Source organism: Tachyglossus aculeatus, chromosome Y4 (assembly GCF_015852505.1).
Source record: "Tachyglossus aculeatus isolate mTacAcu1 chromosome Y4, mTacAcu1.pri, whole genome shotgun sequence".
Taxonomy (NCBI): Eukaryota; Metazoa; Chordata; class Mammalia; order Monotremata; family Tachyglossidae; genus Tachyglossus; species Tachyglossus aculeatus.
Window position 1 is genome coordinate 2716969 of NC_052096.1, and position 17889 is coordinate 2734857.

Consider the following 17889-nt stretch of genomic DNA (forward strand, 5'->3'; position numbering starts at 1 on the left):
GAATGAATGACTCTATTTTATTTGTACATATTTATTCTATTTATTTTGTTAATATGCTTTGTTTTGTTCTCTGTCTCCCCTTTCTAGACTGTGAGCCCGCTGTTGGGTAAGGACCGTCTCCATATGTTGCCAACTTGTATGTTCCAAGCGCTTAGTATCGTGCTCTGCACGCAGTAAGCGCTCAATAAATACGATTGAATGAATTAATGAATAAATACGATTGAATGAATGAATGAACAAATCCCATCATTGTTATTGTTCTTACTATTATTATAAATACCACTGATTGACTAATTTCCCACATCGCCCCGTGCCCCAAGTCCAGTCAATCAATCAATCAATCAATCGTATTTATTGAGCGCTTACTGTGTGCAGAGCACTGTACTAAGCGCTTGGGGAGTACAAGCTGGCAACATATACAGTCCCTACCCAACAGTGGGCTCACAGTCTAGAAGGGGGAGACAGAGAACAAAACATATGAACCAAATAAAATAAATAGAATAGATATGTACAAGTAAAATAAATAAATCAATCGAGTCGGCAGCAAGTTCCAATCAGGCAGCGGCAGGGGCAGCCTGGAGGGGGCGGTGTTCCGGCCGTCCGGGGCGTGACGTCACAAAGCGGAGGCCGGGGCGGCGGGGGGTGTCGAGGGATCACGGGATTCCGAGGGGGCTCCGTGACGTCATCTCCGCGCGCCCCCGCTGGAGGGCCCGGCCGAAGCGCGAGCGGCCGCAGGAGGAGGAGAGGGAGGATGGAGACCCTGGCGGCCGGAGGCGGCCTCGTGCTGCTACGAGGTCAGGGGCGCCAGCGCGAGGGGCGGAGCCTGGCATGGCCTCACGTGACCCGGGGCGGGGCCCCAACGAGAGGGGCGGGGCTTGGAATGAGGGCGGGGCTTTGGAACGAGGGCGGGGCCTGAGAGTGAATGGGCGGGGCCTGAATGTCAGGGAGGTTTGGGAACGAGGGCGGGGCCTGAGAGTGACGAGTTGGGCCGAGGGGCGTGGTCTGGAGCGAGTGGGCGGGGCTTGGGGACATGGGCGTGGTCTGGGCGTGGGGCGGGGGCTTGAGAGTGAATGAGTGGGGCGGAGCCTGAATGTGAGGGGCGGGGCCTGAGAGCGATTGGGCGGGGCTTGGGAATGAGGGAGGGGCCTGGATGTGAGGGGCGGGGCTTGGGAACGAGGGCGGGGCCTGGGAATGATGGGGGTGGGGAGTGAAGGGGCTGGGAGTGAGAGGCGGGGCCTGTGAGCGAGGGGCGGGGCTTGGGAACGAGGGCGGGGCCCGAGCGATAAAGGGGCGGGGATTGAGAGTGAAGGGGCGGGGCTGGGAGCGAGGGGCGGGGCTTGGGAACGAGGTCGGGGCCTGAGGGTGAGTGGGCGGGGCCTGAGAATGAAGGGGCGTGGCTGCGAGCGAGGGGCGGGGCCTGAGAGGGGCGGTTCTTGTGAACGGGGGCGGGGACTGAGAGAATGGGTAGGGTCTGAGGGATAAGGGGCGGGGTCTGCGAGCGAGTGGGCGGGGTCTGAATGTGAGGGGCGGGGCTTGGGAATGAGGGCGGGGCCTGAGAGTGAATGGGCGGGTCCTGAGCGATAGGGGCGGGTCCTGAGAGAATGGGTGGGGCCTGGGGGATAAGGGGCAGGGCCCTGAGATCGAGTGGGCGTGGTCTGAATATGAGGGCGGGGCCTGGGGTGAATGGGCGGGGCTGTGAGCGAGGGGGCGGGGCCTGAATGTGAGGGGAGGGGCTTGGGAATGAGGGTGGGGCCTGAGGTCGAGGGGCGGGGCTTGTGAATGTGGGCGGGGCCTGAGAGAATGGGCGGGGTCTGAGGGATGAGGGGCGGGGGTCTGGGAGTGAGTGGGCGGGGCCTGAATTTGGTGGGCGGGGCCTCCGATCAAGGGGGCGGGGCCTTCCCTCCCCAGGCTTCAGCCCTGGACTGTTAGCTCGTTGTGGGCAGGGGATGTGTCTGCTTATTGTTGTAGAGCCCTCTCCAAGCGCTTAGTACAGTGCTCCGCACACGGTACCGGCTCGATGAATCAATTGAATCAGCTGCCAAGTGCACCGTCTGTGTCCCCCTCCTCCCTCCCCTGCCTCTAGACTGTAAGCTGGCTGTGGGCAGGGAATGGGTCTGTTGATTGAAAAGCAATAAACAATATTCTATCTATTTTATTTTGTTAATATGTTTGGTTTTGTTCTCTGTCACCCCCTTCTAGACTGTGAGCCCGCTGGTGGGTAGGGACCGTCTCTATATGTTGCCAACTTGGACTTCCCAAGCGCTTAGTCCAGTGCTCTGCACACAGTAAGCGCTCAATAAATACGATTGAATGAATGAATGAATGAATAATAAAATAATTGAGAGGCAGCGTGGCTTAGTGGCGAGAGCCCGGGCTTGGGAGACAGCGGAGTTCTCATCCTGACTCGGCCACTTGTCAGCTGTGTGACTTTGGGCAAGTCACTTCACTTCTCTGGGCCTCAGTTCCCTCATCTGTCAAATGGGGATTAAGACTGTGAGCCCCCCGTGGGACAACCTGATCACCTTGTAGCCTCCCCAGCGCTTAGAACAGTGCTTTGCACATAGTAAGCGCTTAATAAATGCCATTATTATTATTATTATTATAAACGTTCTGCCCTAGTCAGTGGAAGCAAGGAGGACCCCTTGGAGACGTGACAAGGGTGCAGCTGTTAACCGCAAAAGGAAGCAAGAGTGAACAAATGGGGCAAATTGCCCCGAGCGCAGGGCAGCTGACTGGCACTGACTGGACTGGCTCCTGACCTTTTCCCGCGGGTGTCTCTCCCTACAGATTCCTTGGAGTGGGAGGGACGCAGCCTGCTGAAGGCGCTGATCCAGGAGGCTTCCCACAAGTGAGAGTCTCCCGAATGACGGGACCCCCCCCCAAAAAAAACACACGCACACACCCCTCCCTAACCGGCCTCCCCACGCTTCCCACCCCGTTCCCCTTCCCCATCCTTTGCCCTGGATTCAAGCTGCGTTTCAGCGCTTAGTACAGTGCTTTGCACATAGTAAGCGCTTAATAAATGCCATCATCATTATTATTATTATTACTAGGCGTTCGGAAACGCACAAGACTTGTTAAGGTCTCATTCCCTGCCTGCCAAGAGCTGCTGATACACAAGGAAGCCAAGGGGATATGAATCACCTGCCTGTATCCTGGAAAGTCCTCCCTCTTCATATCTGACAGACAATGACTCTCCCCTCCTTCAAAGCCTTATTGAATCAATCAATCAATCGTATTTATTGAGCGCTTACTGTGTGCAGAGCACTGTACTAAGCCCTTGGGAAGTACAAGTCGGCAACACACAATCAATCAATCGTATTGAGCACTTACTGTGTGCAGAGCACTGTACTAAGCCCTTGGGAAGTACAAGTCGGCAACACACAATCAATCAATCGTATTTATTGAGCACTTACTGTGTGCAGAGCACTGTACTAAGCGCTTGGGAAGTACAAGTTGGCAACATATAGAGCCAGTCCCTACCCAACAGTGGGCTCACAGTCTAGAAGGCCCATCTCCTCCAGGAGGCCTTCCCTGACTAAACCCTCCTTTCCTCTTCCCCCACTCCCTTCTTGCTCCCTTTATTCACCTCCCCGCCCCTCAGCACTTCATTCATTCATTCAGTCGTATTTATTGAGCGCTTACTGTGTGCAGAGCACTGTACTAAGTGCTTGGGAAGGACAAGTCCACATCTGTCACTTATTTATGTATATTACTGTCTGCCTTCTCTAAATTGGAAGCTCGCTGCGGGCAGGGAATGTGTCTGTTATATTGTACTCTCCCAGGCTTTAAGTACAATGCCCAGCACACAGTAAGCGCTCAATAAATACGATTGATTGATTGATGTACAGTAGGGGATCCACCTTCCTGCTTCCAGAACACTTTGCATTTTGGCTATAGGGGGGAGCAGGTTCAAGTCTTGGGCTGCGAAGTGAGCGAGGAGGAATTCCGGGATGGATTTGACCCCGAGACTAACAGCCGGTGAGTGCTGGGGGAACCCAGGGGAATTTGGGGGCCTCCTTATATATTTTTCACTCGTCCCCGCTCCCCCTTCTTATGGTGGGAACAGCCACTTTGTCCGATCTGATTATCTGGTTATCTACTCCAGCACTTAGTAAGTACAATGTTAGTAAGTTAGCTCCTAGTAAGGGCTTAACAAATAAAATAGATCAGATCAATCAATGGCATTGATTGAGCGCTTAACAAATAAAATAGATCAGATCAATCAATGGCATTGATTACTGTGGCAGAGCACTGTACTAAACCTGCAGTACAATAGAGTTGGTAGACAGGAACCCTGCCCTCAAGGAGGGAATAATCTAGTGAAGGAAAACAAAAGGCTATAAGGATAGAGAAACAGTGTGGCTTAGTGGAAAGAGCCCGAGCCTGGGTGTCAGAGGCCCTGAGTTCTAATCCCGACTCTGTCAATTGCTTGCTGTGTGACCTTGGGCAAGTCGCTTTACTTCTCTGGGCCTCAGTTTATTTTACTTGTACATATCTATTCTATTTTGTAGTATGCTTGGTTTTGTCTCCCCCTTTTAGACTGTGAGCCCACTGTTGGGTAGGGACTGTCTCTATTTGTTGCCAATTTGTACTTCCCAAGCGCTTAGTACAGTGCTGTGCACACAGTAAGCGCTCAATAAATACGATTGATGATGATGATGATGATGATGATGAATAGGGATAAAAGGGATAAAAAACCTGTTCTCCCTCCTACTTAGACTGTGAGCCCCGTGTAGGAGAGGGACTGTGTCTGACCTAATTAACGAGTCCGTATCCCAGGGCTTAAAACAGTGTTTGACCCATAGTACGTGCTTAACAAATACCATAAAAAAAAGATATGGTTTTATGAGCTGTGGGGCTGGGGTGGGGCAAGTATCCAAGAGCGGACTAAAGTACAGACTAAAGTGCACAGATGACGGAGAAGTGAAAGTAAACGGGGTGGGGAAATGGACTAGTCAGGGAAGCCCTCTCGGAGGAGGTGTGATTTCATTTATTATCTTGGGGGTCTTACTGCCTCCTCCCAGGTCCTGGCCCCCCATCTTTCCTCCTCCTCCTCTTCATCATCATCAATTATAAGCTCCCCTTGGGTGCAGAGCCCTGCGGTGGGTAAGCACTTAGTACAGCCCTCAACACAGTTAATCAATGTGGTAGAGTCAGAAAGTCGTGGATTCCAATCCCAGCTCTACCATTTGCCTGCTGTGTGATCTTAAGCCAGTCGCTTCACTTCTCTGTGCCTCAGTTACCTCGTCTGTAAAACGGGGATGGAAGCTGTTAGCCCCATGTGGGACAGGGACTGTGTCAACCCAGTTTGCTTGGATCCACCCCAACATTCAGTACAGTGCCTGGCCCGCAGTAAGAGCTGAACTAAGAGCTGATATTTGTCCATATCTATTCTATTTATTTTATTTTGTTAGTATGTTTGGTTTTGTTCTCTGTCTCCCCCTTTTAGACTGTGAGCCCACTGTTGGGTAGGGACTGTCTCTATGTGATGCCAATTTGTACTTCCCAAGCGCTTAGTACAGTGCTCTGCACATAGTAAGCGCTCAATAAATACGATTGATTGATTGATTGACTGTCTCTATATGTTGCCAATTTGTACTTCCCAAGCGCTTAGTACAGTGCTCTGCACATAGTAAGCGCTCAATAAATACGATTGATGATGATAACTAATACCATAATTATTATTATTGTTATTAATCACTCAATAAACAGCATTGAGAGGGAGCCTGATGACTCCTCCCTCCCCACCCAGGCTGGTGTACCATGACGTCTTCAGGGACCCCTGGGCCTGGACGGGGCCCGGTCGCCCTTTGGAGGCCCTGGCACTGCTGCGCCCGACAGGGTCGGTGCCCCTCACCCTGGCCGTGGACTCGCTCAGCTGGTTGCTGCTCCGCGCCCCCTGCCCTGCCCTCTGCCAGGCCCTGAGAACCCTGACCCTCGGGGACCCCAGCACCGGTGAGCGCTCCCCTCCGATCCCATCCCCCCCGAGACCTTCCCTTCCAGGAATTTGCCAGGCAGCCCCCTCCCCGTCTCCGGAACGGCCCCGGGAGTTGCCGCAGTGCCTTCTGCGCCTTCACTGTGACCTCATGGAACAGGATGCTTTTCTTCCCACTCTTCCCACTCCTTCTCTTGTACCTCTGCTTCTCCCTTTCCCAGCTTCCAGCACCGCCTCCCCTCGCCCCTCCCCAGCGCCCCCGGCTCGTCTCCAGACGTGGATCTCAATCCCCCCCAAGCCTCCTGGGCCACCGTCCTCTCTCTTCTTCCCGCACCCCAGTCTCATCGTTCCCTCCAGACTGTAAGCCCTTTGTGGGCAGGGAATGCGTCCGTCCGTTGTTCTGCTGTCCTCTCCCAGGCGCTCAGTCCAGTGCTCTGCACTCAGTAAGCGCTCAATAAATACCATCGACTGACTGACTGTCCCTCAGCTATGTGGCCCAGAGGAAGGAGGGCCTAGAGGCACCGGGCCTGGCTTCGGAACCCACCTCTGCCGCTGAGCCTCAGTATGTCCCTCTGTAAAACGGGGATGGGATGGCGAAGCCCCGGGTGTCACTAGGTGATCGACGCAGGACTCTGCACGTAGTAGGCGCTTCTTCGGTAGTCCCCTGCTCCGGATCCCTTCCCTCTCCCGCCGTCGCCACAGCCCCGGGTTGATGGGTCTGTCCCCCTCTCCTTCGGCAGGTTCGCGACGCCCCCGGGTCTTGGGGCTGCTTCACCAGGAGCTGCATGCGGACGGGCCTCTGGGCTCCCTGGCCCACCTCGCCGTGGCCGAGGTGACGCTAGGGGGGACTGGCCCCCGGGCCACAGCCCAGATACGGCACCGCCGGCCTGGGGGCCGGGTGACCGAGCAGGTCAGGGGGCCGCCGGGCGGGAGGGGTGAGGCTGGTGGGGGGTGGCCCGGGCTTGGGGGGCACGACTCCACCCCTCTTCCCGGTCCCCAGACGCACTTGCTCTCCGTGCTCCCGGATCTCAGCCTACGGACGCAGGACCTGCCTTCCCAGGGACCCCCGGCCGCCCCCCCGCCCCCCGCCTTCCACGGTAGGTGGGGCCCAGGGGCTGGTGGGGCGGTGGGCCCCGGGTAGGGGACCGGAGACTCATCTCCCATCCTTTCGCCAGGTGGACCCCACGGCGGACTTGACCTTTAACCTTCACCTGTCCGAGGAGGAGAAAGAGGCCCGGGCAGCCCTTACCCTACCCTACCAGTTCAGCTCTGAGAAGTAAGACAGAGGAGGGGCGGGACCCCGGGGTCCCCAAGGGGCAGGTGTGGGGGTAGGAGGGGAGGGAGAGGCAGGAACTGAGTGGGGGGCGTGATATCGGGGCCCAGAGGGGGCGAAGACAGTATTACTAATTAATCTTCTGCTCAGGTTATAGGGCCCAAAGTCCTCTCTGGGGAGTGGCTGGTCCTCCCCTCCGCCCTGGAAATCAGGCAAAAGGACTCGTGGCTCAGGCTTAAACAAAAGCACTCCAGCATCCGTGATCTGGTCAGGGCTATAGAAAACCCCGGGATGGCCAGGAGGGAGGGGCAGGAGAGTGGCCAGAGATCTCTGGCCTGGAAGAGTTAGTCATTGTCACCGGCCTGGAGGAAGACAGAAGGCTTGGCCCCGATAGGGCTGGGCTCTCTCCGCTCTTATCTGAGCTGCTCCACAGAATTGGGGCGGGGGCGGACAGCCCATGGTGGAGGGGAGTGGGCAGAAATGGGCTTGTCCTGGTGGGTGGGTGACCAGGAAAGAGATGTTTAGGGGGAGCGGGGGGCGGGAAGGAAGGTCCACTGTCTCCTCTTGTCTCACCTCTGTTCTTTCTCCCCCACCCACCCCCAGGCAGCGCTCCCTGCTCCGTCCCTCCCCCGCCCGCATCTTCTACGAGTTGGACTCGGACGATGACCTGGACCAAGATGATCCGGACGATGACCTGGATGTGTAAAGGGGCCGGAAGGGCGGGGGGGGGGGGGGGGGGCGGTGCTGTCCCGTCTGGCCCGGGGCAAGAGACCGAATGGGGCCGGGGGGTGGTGGATTCTCTCAAATAAAACCTATTTTTGCAGAAAGGGATCGGGTCGTCGCGGGACGGGGAGACTGGGACGTTCCATGGTAGATTGTCCTTTCCAAAACAGCAAAAAAAAGGTTTTATTTCTGTACAAAAAGGCACGTGCTAGAACCCACCCCCCACCCCCGCTTTTCTCCACCTCCCCCAACCTTCCCGGCCCCCCCGGAGTCTGTCCATCCGGCTGAGGGGGGGTCTTAGCATTTTCTCTCCGCCCCTTCCCCCCCCCCGAACCCAGTGGCTCAGATGTGAAGGCATCTCTGTCCCCGCTCCCCGTACCGTCCCTGGGCACCTTGACGGCTCGCCGAGTAGGCCGAGCCGGGTGGGAGGGGGACGCGGCCCCTTCCCGCCTCAGACGTACTCCTTGCCCGAGTTAGTATTGGGGTAGGAGCGGGGAGCCCGGTAAGCCCCCTTCCCCTCGCTGCCGGGGCAGGAGCAGGACAGGAGCCCCCCGCCCAGCAGCACCAGGGCCGAACCGGCCCAGCCGATGAAAATGGCCGACCCGAATTCGAACCTGAGGGAAGAGAGAGGTGAGGGTCAGGGGGCTGCCCGGTTTCCCCCCGCGGCCCTCGCCGTCCGCCCGGGACTCGGGTAGCCCTTCTCTCCCCCGGCCCCCACCCGGGTACCCTGCCTCCCTCCGGACCCCACACTCACTTGGTGTTCATGGGGAGGAGCGGGTTATAAAAGTCAGTGATGATCTGGTGGCCGTACCAGGAGCAGGCCGTGAGCGCCGCAAGGCCTGGCGGGGGGTGGACGGAGCAAGAGTGAGGCTCAGACCGCCTCGGCGACCCTCCCGCCCAACGGATGAGAGGGCCGGGACTCCATTTCTGGGAAGGCCCTTCCCCGCACCCATCCACTGAGGGCCCTGGGCAGAACAACCTCTGGGCAGATTCATTCAGTCGTATTTATTGAGCGCTTACTGTGTGCAGAGCACCGTACTAAGCGCTTGGGAAGTACAAGGTGGCAACATATAGAGGCGGTCCCTACCCAACAGCGGGCTCACAGTCTAGAAAATTACTTCTCTGTGCCTCAGTTACCTCATCAGTAAAACGGGGATGAAGACTGTCAGCCCCCCGTGGGACAACCTGATCACCTTGTAAACTCCCCGGCGCTTAGAACAGTGCTTTGCACATAGTAAGCGCTTAATAAATGCCATTATTATTATTTGGTGAGGGAGGGCGGATGGTCCCGGACTCCACACCAGGCATCTGGAGCTGGGGGCCTGCGGGCTCTGACAGGGAGGGAGGGGGCGGAGACTGACCGGCCACCAGGAAGATGATGCCACCGGTCATGGCGATCCGGGCCTTCTTCACCTTGTCGTCTCCGCCGCAGCGGGTACACTTCATCCCCATGGTGGACACCATCATGGCCAGGAAGCCCAGTACCAGCGAAACGACCATCAGGGCCCTAGTGGCCTGCAGAGATGCTGGGGGAGCAGGAGGCTGGGGGTCAGGGGGCGACGAGGCCTGGGGGGGTGGGGGGCTCCCATCTAGGCCCCAGGGGGACAGTGGCCACACACACACACACACACACACCACTCGACGCCCGGCCCTCCCCGTGTAACCGGATCCCTCCCCCCTGGCCTTTCTCTTCCTCCTCTTCCTCCTCCCGTCCGGGCCCCTCCCCTGGGCCCGGGACAACGCCCCAGGCCAGGCCAGGCCCCGGTTTCGGTGAAACCGGCCCGGAGCGGGCAGTGTGGCCCCCCAACACCACATCACAAACACACGCCCCGTCCCCCTCTGTCAGACGTTTGCTTCGACCGCTAATCGGTGCGATGAAATGAAACTCCCCGGTGGCCGGGGGCCCGGGCAACCTGCCCTGCCTTCCAGTCCCAGCCCGCCCCCTCCCCAGGGATCCCGGCCTGACCCCCGGGCCGGGCCCCTCCCTTTGTCCGGCAGAAAAGGGCGGGAGGCGGGGGAAGGGCGAAGGAGGAAGGGAGGGAGAGTGGGGGTGGGGGTTCAAGGAGGGAGGGAGGGATGGATGGGGGATGGGGAAAAGGGGTGGGGGGCGAGGAAAAAGGGGGGGAGAGAGGAGGGGAGCTGGGAAAGGGGGTGGGGGGCGAGGAGGAAGGGAGGGACGGGGGAGTGGGAAAGGGTGGGGGGCGAGAAGAGGTGGGCTGGGAAAGGGGGTGGGGGGCGAGGAGGAAGGGAGGGATGGGGGAATGGGAAAGGATGGGGGGCGAGAAGAAAGGGGGGAGAGGAGGTGAGCTAGGAAAGGGGGTGGGGGCGAGGAGGAAGGGAGGGATGGGGGAATGGGAAAGGGTGGGGGGCGAGAAGAAAGGGGGGAGAGGAGGTGGGCTGGGAAAGAGTGGGGGCGAGGAGGAAGGGAGGGATGGGGGAGTGGGAAAGGGTGGGGGGCGAGAAGAAAGGGGGGAGAGGAGGTGGGCTGGGAAAGGGGGTGGGGGCGAGGAGGAAGGGAGGGATGGGGGAGTGGGAAAGGGTGGGGGGCGAGACGAAAGGGAGAGAGGTGAGCTGGGAAAGGGGGTGGGGGGCGAGGAGGAAGGGAGGGATGGGGAAGTGGGAAAGGGTGGGGGGTGAGAGGAAAGGGGGGAGAGGAGGAAGGGAGGGATGGGGGAGTGGGAAAGGGTGGGGGGCCAGAAGAAAGGAGGGGGAGGTGGTGAGCCTGGAAAGGGGGTGGGGGGCGAGGAGGAAGGGAGGGATGGGGGAGTGGGAAAGGGAGGGGGGCCAGAAGAAAGGGGGGAGAGGCCTAGGTCTAAGGCGAGGAGAGGAGAAGGCGGAAGTCCTCGTCCGTCCACCGTCCGTCCACCGTCCGTCCGATGCATTCTCCCGCTCCCATTTGGTGTCCCCCTCTCCCCGCCCCGGCCCCGGGGGTCTCCGGCGCCCTCTCCCCGCCATTTCCCGCCCACCTGCGGTGACTCGGGCGCCCGGCCCGGGTCACCGGAGCCACCAAGGCTACTTCCTGAGCGCAGGGCACTGGACTAAGCGCTCGGGGGGCCGGGGGGCCCAGGGGCCCGGGCTCACCTGGTTGGGCCAGGATGGAGTCGTAGGTTTTGCAGTTGGTGACCCCCGTGCTCTGGGCAGCGCACTCCATCCACAGCCCCTTGTAGAGGGCCTGGGCCGTGATGATGTTGTCCCCCGCGTAAGAGCTCACCTGCCACTGCGGGGTCACCGTGCAGGCGAACAGGCCCACCCACCCCACCAGGGCCAGGGCGAACCCCAGCAGCTGCAGCCCCGAATTCGCCATCCGCCCCCCCAACGCCCCTCGCCGAACCTGGCCCGCAGGTTCGGACCACCCCGGACCCCCAAATTAGCCCGGGGAGCGGCCTCCGAGGAGGCTCTGGAGGGAGCCGGGACCCCCCCAAAAAACAAAAAAAAAGTCGAAGGGGAGTCGAGAGACCCTGCCGACACCAGGACGCTCACCTGAGGCCGGGCACAGGTGCGACGCACCTGTATATATGGCCTCGGGAGCGCGCCTGGGAGGGGCCAGAGGGGACCAAGGCCCGGGGGAGGGACAGTCAGTCAATCAGTCAATCAATCCATCCATCCATCAATCGTATTTATTGAGCGCCTACTGTGTGCAGAGCACTGGACTAAGCGCTTGGGAAGTCCAAGTTGGCAACATAAACAAAAGCACAAAAGACATGACGTCACCGAGAGGGACCGGAACTCCCCCGGCCCCTCCCGCACAGGGGAGCGGGGCTGGGCCTTCTAGACTGTTGGCCCGTTGTTGGGTAATAATAATAATGATGATGATGGCAGTGATTAAGCGCTTACCCTGTGCAGAGCACTGTTCTAAGCGCTGGGGAGGTTACAAGGTGACCAGGTTGTCCCACGGGGGCTCACAGTCTTCATCCCCATTTTACAGAGGAGGTAACTGAGGCACGGAGAAGGAAGTGACTTGCCCAAAGTCACACAGCCGACAGTTGGGGGAGCCGGGGTTTGACTCCAAAGCCCGGGCTCTTTCCGCTGAGCCACGACTTATTAAGCGCTTACTCTGTGCAAAGCACTGTTCTAAGCGCTGGGGAGGTTACAAGGTGACCAGGTTGTCCCACGGGGGGCTCACGGTCTTAATCCCCATTTTACAGAGGAGGTAACTGAGGCACAGAGAAGTGAAGTGACTTACCCAAAGTCACACAGCTGACGGCGGAGCGGGGTAGGGACTGTCTCTATATGTTCATTCATTCAATCGTATTTATTGAGCGCTTACCGTGTGCAGAGCACTGTACTAAGCGCTTGGGAATCAATCGATCGTATTTATTGAGTGCTTACTGTGTGCAGAGCACTGTACTAAGCGCTTGGGAAGTCCAAGTTGGCAACATATAGAGACGGTCCCTACCCACCAGCGGGCTCACAGTCTAGAAGGGAGAGACAGGCAACAAAACAAAACATATTAACAAAATAAAAGAAATAGAATAAATATGTACAAATAAAATAGAGTAATAAGTACGTACGAACATATATACATATATACAGGTGCTGTGGGGAGGGGAAGGAGGTAAGGCGGGGGAGGATGGAGAGGGGGAGGAAGGAGGGGGCTCAGTGTGGGAAGGCCTCCTGGAGGAGGTGAGCTTTCAGTAGGGCTTCGAAGGGAGGAAGAGAGATAACTTGGCGTATCGGCGGAGGGAGGGAGGGCATTCCGGGCCGGGGGGAGGACGGGGGCCGGGGGTCGACGGCGGGACAAACGAGAACGAAGCCCGGTGAGGAGATTTGCGGCAGAGGAGAGGAAGGTGCGGGCTGGGCTGGAGAAGGAGAGAAGGGAGGTGAGGTAGGAGGTATGTTGCCAACTTGTCCTTCCCAAGCGCTTAGTCCAGTGCTCTGCACACAGTAAGCGCTCAATAAATACGATTGAAGGAATGAATGGGTCAGACGCCCCCGTCCCCTGAACGGCGGGGGCCGCGGGCGAGCGGGGGCGGGGGGAGTGGGGAGGGGGAGGAGGAGAAGGGGGGCAGGGGGGAGGGGGCCCCATTATTTCAGGCTCTGAATCACCATTCATTCATTCATTCAATCGTATTTATTGAGCGCTTACTGTGTGCAGAGCACTGGACTAAGCGCTTGGGAAGTACAAGTTGGTAACGTATAGAGATGGTCCCTACCCAACAACGAGCTAACAGTCTAGAAGGGGGAGACAGACAACAAAACAAAACATGAAGTCCAGCCCTCCCCTCTGCCCTCTGCCCCTTCCTTCAGGCCCCTGTCCTCTGCCCCCCCATGCCCCTTTCCCTCTGCCCGCCCCCTCCTCTCCCCTGCCCCCTGCCCCCTCCCTCTCCTCTCTGCCCCTTTCCCACTGCCCTCTCCCTCTCCTCTCTGCTCCTACCCCTCTCCTCTGGGCCCTCTGCCCCCTCCATCTACTGTATACCCCTTTCCCACTGCCCCCTCCCTCTCCTCTCAATCAATCAATCAATCAATCGTATTTATTGAGCGCTTACTGTGTGCAGAGCACTGTACTAAGCGCCTGGGAAGTACACTGCTCCTACCCCTCTCCCCCACCGCCTTCTCCTCCCTTCTGCCCTCTCCCCTCCTCTGTGCCCTTCCCGTCTGCCCCAACCCGTCTCCCGGAACGGTCTGGACCGGGGGCAAGGCGGGTCCGGGATCCCAAGGGTGGGAGGAGTGGGGGAGATGCCCATGTGGATTGGGATCCGGTCGTGCCCAGGGCCGGGGAAGCCCGCTCCCGTCCCTCCGTGCTACCACCATCGTCACCATCATCATCATATTGGTGGTCTTTGTTAAGCACTTACTAGTATGCCAAGCACTGGGGTAGATACAATAATAATAATAATAATGGCATTTGTTAAGCGCTTACTATGTGCAAAGCACTGTTCTAAGCGCTGGGGGGGGGGATACAAGGTGATCAGGTTGTCCCGTGTGGGGTTCACAGTCATCATCCCCATTTTCCAGATGAGGTCACTGAGGCTTCGAGAAGTGGAAGCGACTTGCCCAAGGTCAAACAGCAGACATGTGGCCGGAGTCGGGATTCGAACCCACTCCACGCTGGTCAGGTTGTCCCACGTGGGGCTCACCATCTTCATCCCCGTTGTACAGATGAGGTCAGTGAAGCCCAGAGAAGTGACTTGCCCACGGTCACACAGCAGACAAGTGGCGGAGCCGGAATTAGAACCCACATCCTCTGACTCTCAAGGCCGGGCTCTTTCCACTGAGCCACGCTGCTTCATCATCCTCCGGTGCAGTCCCGTGCTATCACCATCATCATCATCATCACCATCATCATCATAATGATAGTATTTGTTAAGCACTTACTCTGTGCCAAGCACTGTTCTAAGCGCTGGGGGAGATACAAGGTCATCAGGTGTCCCACGTGGGGCTCACAGTCTTCATCCCCATAGCGTGGCTCAGTGGAAAGAGCCCGGGCTTGGGAGTCAGAGGTCCTGGGTTCGAATCCCCACTCCAAGCTGTGTGACTTTGGGCAAGTCACTTCACTTCTCTGGGCCTCAGTTCCCTCATCCGTCAAATGGGGATGAAGACTGCGAGCCCCACGTGGGACAACCTGATCACCTTGTATCCCCCCCAGCGCTTAGAACAGTGCTTGGCACATAGTAAGTGCTTAACAAATACCATCATTATTATTATTATTGTGTATCTACGTACATATCTATAATTCTATTTATTTATATTGATGCCTGTTTACTTGCTTTGATGCCTGTCTCCCCCTTCTAGACTCTAAGCCCAGTGTGGGTAGGGATTGCCTCTCTTCATTGCTGAATTGTACTTTCCAAGCGCTTAGTAAGTGCTCTGCGCACAGTAAGCGCTCAGTAAATACGATTGAATGAATGAATCCCGGCCCTAGCCCTTGCCTGCTCTGAGACCTTGGCCAAGTCACTTCACTTCTCCGGGCCTCAGTTTCCTCCTCTGTAAAATGAGATTTCGATACCTGTCACAGTCCCCTCTAGACTGTAAATTCGTTGTGGGCAGGGACTGTTTCTACCCGCTCTGTTATCCTCTACTCTGCCAAGCGCTTAGTACTGAGCAAAGTAAGTGCTCAATAAATACCGTTGATTGACTGATTGTTCCCTCCTCCACCCCCTTAGATGGCGAGCCTCACGTGGGACGAGGACTGTACCCAAGCTGACTATCCTGTACCTACCGTAGCGCTCAGCACAGTGCTTGGCACATAGTAGGCGCTTAGCAAAGACGATCATTTTTCTTATCACCCCTCCGCAACCTCCGACTCACACACTCGAGAATAGAGAGGACAGGACAGCCTCTCCCACTCTGTCTCACTGTTTCGACCTTTGTCACCGCCTTTGTCTACTAGACAGTCTCCGTTTCGATTTCTCTCTCTCTCTTTTATGATATTTGTTAAGCACTTACTAGGAGCCAGGCACTGGACTAACCACTGGGGTAGATACATTCATTCATTCATTCATTCATTCAATCGTATTTATTGAGCGCTTACCGTGTGCGGAGCACTGTACTAAGCGCTTGGGAAGTGCAAGTAGGCAACATATAGAGACTGTCCCTTCCCAACAACAGGCTCACAGTCTCGAATGTCCCCCTCTCCATCCCCCTCATCTTACCTCCTTCCCTTCCCCACAGCACCTGTATATATGTATATATGTTTGTACATATTTGTTACTCTGTTTTTATTTATTTATTTATTTTACTTGTACATATCTATTCTGTTTATTTTATTTTGTTAGTACGTTTGGTTTTGTTCTCTGTCTCCCCCTTTTAGACTGTGAGCCCACTGTGGGGTAGGGACTGTCTCTATATGTTGCCAACTTGGACTTCCCAAGCGCTTAGTCCAGCGCTCTGCACACAGTAAGCGCTCAATAAATACGATTGAGGCCTGTCATGGCTCAGAGGGAAAGTAACAGCCTTGAAAGGTTGGAGGCCTGGGTTCTAATCCCCCCTCTGGTATGAGAGTTGAAAAAAGATTGTAAATACCTAGGAGGGTTTAGAATAGATCACCTAAGAGTGCTGAGATAAAATTTCCCCCTTTTAGACTGTGAGCCCACTGTTGGGTAGGGACTGTCTCTATATGTTGCCAATTTGTACTTCCCAAGCACTTAGTACAGTGCTCTGCACATAGTAAGCGCTCAATAAATACGATTGATGATGATGATGATGATGATTGATTGATTGTGACAGACAACAAAACAAAACACGTGGACAGGTGTCAAGTCGTCAGAACAAATAAAATTAAAGCTAGTTGCACATCATTAGCAAAATAAATAGAATAGTAAATATCATCATCAATCGTATTTATTGAGCGCTTACTATGTGCAGAGCACTGTACTAATATGTACAAGTAAAATATGTACAAGTAAAATAAGTAGAGTAATAAGTCTGTACAAACATATATGCAGGTGCTGTGGGGAGGGGAAGGAGGTAGGGTAGGGGGTGGGGAGGAGGAGAGGAAAAAGGGGGCTCAGTCTGGTACATGGCTTGGGCACCATCCCTTGTCCCACCAAGGGCTCACAGCCTTAACCCCCATTTTACAGATGAGGAAACAGAGGTCCAGAGAAGTGAAATGACTTGCCCAAGGTCACCCAGCAGGCGAGCGGCAAAGCAGAATAGTAAATATCATCATCAATCGTATTTATTGAGCGCTTACTATGTGCAGAGCACTGTACTAATATGTACAAGTAAAATATGTACAAGTAAAATAAGTAGAGTGATAAGTCTGTATAAACATATATACAGGTGCTGTGGGGAGGGGAAGGAGGTAGGGTGGTGTGGTGGGGAGGAGGAGAGGAAAAAGGGGGCTCAGTCTGGTACATGGCTTGGGCACCATCCCTTGTCCCACCAAGGGTTCACAGTCTTAACCCCCATTTTACAGATGAGGAAACAGAGGTCCAGAGAAGTGAAATGACTTGCCCAAGGTCACCCAGCAGGCGAGCGGCAAAGCAGAATAGTAAATATCATCATCAATCGTATTTGTTGAGCACTTACTATGTGCAGAGCACTGTACTAATATGTACAAGTAAAATATGTACAAGTAAAATAAGTAGAGTAATAAGTCTGTATAAACATATATACAGGTGCTGTGGGGAGGGGAAGGAGGTAGGGTGGTGGGGTGGGGAGGAGTAGAGGAAAAAAGGGGCTCAGTCTGCTACATGGCTTGGGCACCCTCCCTTGTCCCACCAAGGGTTCACAGTCTTAACCCCTATTTTACAGATGAGGAAACAGAGGTCCAGAGAAGTGAAATGACTTGCCCAAGGTCACCCAGCAGGCGAGCGGCAAAGCAGAATAGTAAATATCATCATCAATCGTATTTATTGAGTGCTTACTATGCAGAGCACTGTACTAATATGTACAAGTAAAATATGTACAAGTAAAATAAGTAGAGTGATAAGTCTGTATAAACATATATACAGGTGCTGTGGGGAGGAGAAGGAGGTAGGGTGGTGGGGTGGGGAGGAGGAGAGGAAAAAGGGGGCTCAGTCTGGTACATGGCTTGGGCACCCTCCCTTGTCCCACCAAGGGTTCACAGTCTTAACCCCCATGTCTCTATATGTTGCCAATTTGTACTTCCCAAGCGCTTAGTACAGTGCTCTGCACATAGTAAGCGCTCAATAAATACGATTGATGATGATGATGATTTTACAGATGGGGAAACAGAGGTCCAGAGAAGTGAAATGACTTGCCCAAGGTCCCCCAGCAGGCGAGCGGCAAAGCCAGGATTAGACCCCAGGTCCCTCTGACTCACTAGGCCCCGCTGCTTCTCGACCTCGCTTCGACCCCTCAAGTCTCCCTCAAGTCTGGCCCCCCACCTCCGTCCCGTGGGCGTGAGTGACCCGTGAGTGCGGGGAGGGGGGTGAAACACGCGCGTGGCGGCTCCGATGTCCTCCCTCGAGGCTGGGCGAGCTCCGCCAGCGTTGGCGGCCACCTGTCTGCCCTCCTGCCCACCCCCTGCCCACCGCAGCCCCCTGGCACC

At 56.1% G+C, this 17889-nt stretch overlaps 2 protein-coding genes across 2 annotated transcripts; one reads left to right on the forward strand and one right to left on the reverse strand.

Moving 5' to 3' along the window:
* Positions 1 to 707: 707 nt before the first annotated feature.
* Positions 708 to 7930, forward strand: ELP5 (elongator acetyltransferase complex subunit 5). The gene is made up of 8 exons (XM_038768214.1): positions 708 to 794; positions 2788 to 2848; positions 3901 to 3981; positions 5756 to 5958; positions 6679 to 6848; positions 6939 to 7064; positions 7114 to 7214; positions 7815 to 7930. Exons 1-8 carry the CDS (start codon positions 752 to 754, stop codon positions 7915 to 7917), a joined length of 888 nt encoding a protein of 295 aa, XP_038624142.1. The 5' UTR covers positions 708 to 751; the 3' UTR covers positions 7918 to 7930.
* Positions 7931 to 8212: 282 nt separating this feature from the next.
* On the reverse strand, positions 8213 to 11434 carry CLDN7 (claudin 7). Its single transcript, XM_038768899.1, has 4 exons — positions 11016 to 11434; positions 9296 to 9460; positions 8689 to 8773; positions 8213 to 8548 (listed from the first exon to the last, which is right to left on the reverse strand). Exons 1-4 carry the CDS (start codon positions 11236 to 11238, stop codon positions 8386 to 8388), a joined length of 636 nt encoding a protein of 211 aa, XP_038624827.1. The 5' UTR covers positions 11239 to 11434; the 3' UTR covers positions 8213 to 8385.
* Between the last annotated feature and the right edge of the window lie 6455 nt (positions 11435 to 17889).

Excerpts from the sequence above, each read along its gene's own strand:
- ELP5 (XM_038768214.1), top strand. The coding sequence starts at position 752 with ATGGAGACCCTGGCGGCCGGAGGCGGCCTCGTGCTGCTACGAG. Across the intron at positions 5,959-6,678 it reads CCTCGGGGACCCCAGCACCG|GTTCGCGACGCCCCCGGGTC; the intron begins GTGAGCGCTCCC and ends CTCCTTCGGCAG. Across the intron at positions 7,215-7,814 it reads TACCAGTTCAGCTCTGAGAA|GCAGCGCTCCCTGCTCCGTC; the intron begins GTAAGACAGAGG and ends ACCCACCCCCAG.
- CLDN7 (XM_038768899.1), bottom strand. The coding sequence starts at position 11,238 with ATGGCGAATTCGGGGCTGCAGCTGCTGGGGTTCGCCCTGGCCCTGGTG. Across the intron at positions 9,461-11,015 it reads CTCCATCCTGGCCCAACCAG|CATCTCTGCAGGCCACTAGG; the intron begins GTGAGCCCGGGC and ends CTGCTCCCCCAG. Across the intron at positions 8,549-8,688 it reads CTCCTCCCCATGAACACCAA|GTTCGAATTCGGGTCGGCCA; the intron begins GTGAGTGTGGGG and ends CTCTTCCCTCAG.